At 43.5% G+C, this 2,093-nt stretch overlaps 1 protein-coding gene across 1 annotated transcript in view; it reads right to left on the reverse strand.

Moving 5' to 3' along the window:
* The window catches only part of LOC146729817 (macrophage mannose receptor 1-like), a 12,131-nt gene extending 11,804 nt beyond the window's left edge, over positions 1 to 327 (reverse strand). Inside the window, exon 1 of the mRNA XM_085495099.1 lies at positions 309 to 327. Within this exon, the coding sequence (XP_085351225.1) occupies positions 309 to 327 (19 nt within the window). The remainder of the gene's footprint in view (positions 1 to 308) is intronic.
* Positions 328 to 2,093: the final 1,766 nt, after the last annotated feature.

The following is a 2,093-nucleotide window of genomic DNA, read 5'->3' on the forward strand; positions in this document are numbered from 1 at the left end:
ATCGAACCCGAGTCCCCACGACCGCATTTAGCCCACTGCCCCGAAATATTACTTGTATCCTACCGTTACTGTGTGTGTAGCTTACATATTTATGGCGCCCAACGTGGGGCTAGTGGGCAGACATTTTGTATCACTTGAATACATGTAATGTACTTTTACAAGTGTATTTTCTTAGAGTAGACATTTTGTAGTACACATTTTTTGGCACATGTGGTCAGGACTCTTAGTGTAGTTTTTTTTTACATATTATTAGTTATTCATTATTTTATGAGCACTGTAATTTTTCTGAACTGTTTATTGGTTCATACATGCTTTATGTTTAACCATCTTTATACCGTTTATTAACATAGGTAACGTTTTCTATTGTGAGCATCATGGCATCTCAAGTAACAATTTCCATTGAGGATGTGGCCTCTACTGTTATGGTTGATCATATTCCTGCATCATTGAATAGGGATCAGATGGTGACAATATTGTCAGAGGTTGGTGAAGTTGTTGAGTTTTTATTACCTTTTGATTTTGAGACTGGTAGACATACAGGTTGTGGGTTTTGCCAGTATAGGGATGAGGCAATCGCAACCAGTGCCATTAAGTCATTGCATGCTAAGGAGGTTGGTGATGGGAAGTTGTCTGTTTCTAGTGTTCCGGCTACTATGTTGTCTCACTTTGCACCAGCACATAAAGTTAGTGGTGGTGCTGTGGGTGCATCTGGTGATTTTGCCTTGAGAGAATCTGCTGGTGATGGTCAAGTTACACCATCATTGTCGCAGGAGGACATTGCAAAAATGATCCAACTTCTGAAGATGGTTGGTCATGAGGTTACTGTTAGTGATTCTAAAACAGACTCTGATGTACAGCCTGAAGTGAGCCTACCCACACCGCCACCTCATCCCGACATTGGAAGACAAGCGACTCTGGTGATGAGATCAAGTAATGATAATGTTGAGCCAGGTCCACCTGTTGGACGACAGGACACGATTGTTGGTTCACCTCCTATTATTCTCCCAGCTAGTTTGATACACCCACCACGAGTATCTACTTTTTCGGGTGATCCTAAAGCGAAGGGTGATGCAAATTTTGAGTCTTGGAAACATGAGGTACATTGTTTATTGAAAGATAAGGCATACATAAACAGCCAGGAACTGCTCACTCCTATTATTCGCAAATCAGTGAGAGGTGAGGCTGGACAAGTTATCATGCGTATGGGAACCGACTCTACCATAGAAGCAATGGTACACAAGCTTGAAGGTATATATGGTGTTGTAGATACCGGAGCCACACTTCTACAGAAGTTCTACAATAGCAGACAGGAAGAGGGAGAAACCATAGCTACGTATGGTTGTCGACTTGAGTCAGACATCCACAGAGCTCGTGAGCGAGGTGGAATTGCTGCATTGGCAGTTGATGATGCACTACGAACAGTTTTTTGGAAAGGCATACAAGATGAGAGAATTAAAAATATCTCCAGACATCGTTATGAGGCAGCAAGGGACTTTGATGAATTGTTACGAATTGTCAGAGTTGCCGAGCAAGAAGTTCGTGAGCAACCAAGTGCACCAATTGCTGCCAAAAGACAGCAGAGCCAAGCACACCAGACCACCACCTCCATGGTGTCTGAGGACAGTACAATGGTCCAGGAACTGGTTGCTACTGTGAAGGCCTTGCAAGATAGACTGACTAGGTTGGAGTTCAGTGGCAGTCAGGAGCCAGACAGTGCTAGAGAATCTGATAGGAAACAGAATCCTCAACCTTGGCAGGGACAGAGTGCAGAGAATGTTTCTGACCATAAAAGGGAGAAGGGTCGACGGCAAAGGCTGCGTGGACCCATCAAATGCTTCAATTGCGGTCAAGAAGGGCATGTATCTACCGGCTGTAGAAACCCGACCACAGAGCAACAAAGTAAGAAGTTTAAGTCAACAAGTAATTTCCAGGGTACCAACAGTCCTGAGACTAAACCTATTTTGCTTGGTAATGTCAGACCTCTTCTGGGGAAGATTGTTGGTGATCCAAATGAAGAGACTGCCTTTGTTAATGGTGTATCATGTACCAGTCTAGTTGATACTGGCTCACAGGTGACTACAATCAGTGAGACA

This window comes from Saccoglossus kowalevskii, chromosome 21, assembly GCF_978046115.1.
Source record: "Saccoglossus kowalevskii chromosome 21, keSacKowa6.1, whole genome shotgun sequence".
In the NCBI taxonomy this organism is placed as follows: Eukaryota; Metazoa; Hemichordata; class Enteropneusta; family Harrimaniidae; genus Saccoglossus; species Saccoglossus kowalevskii.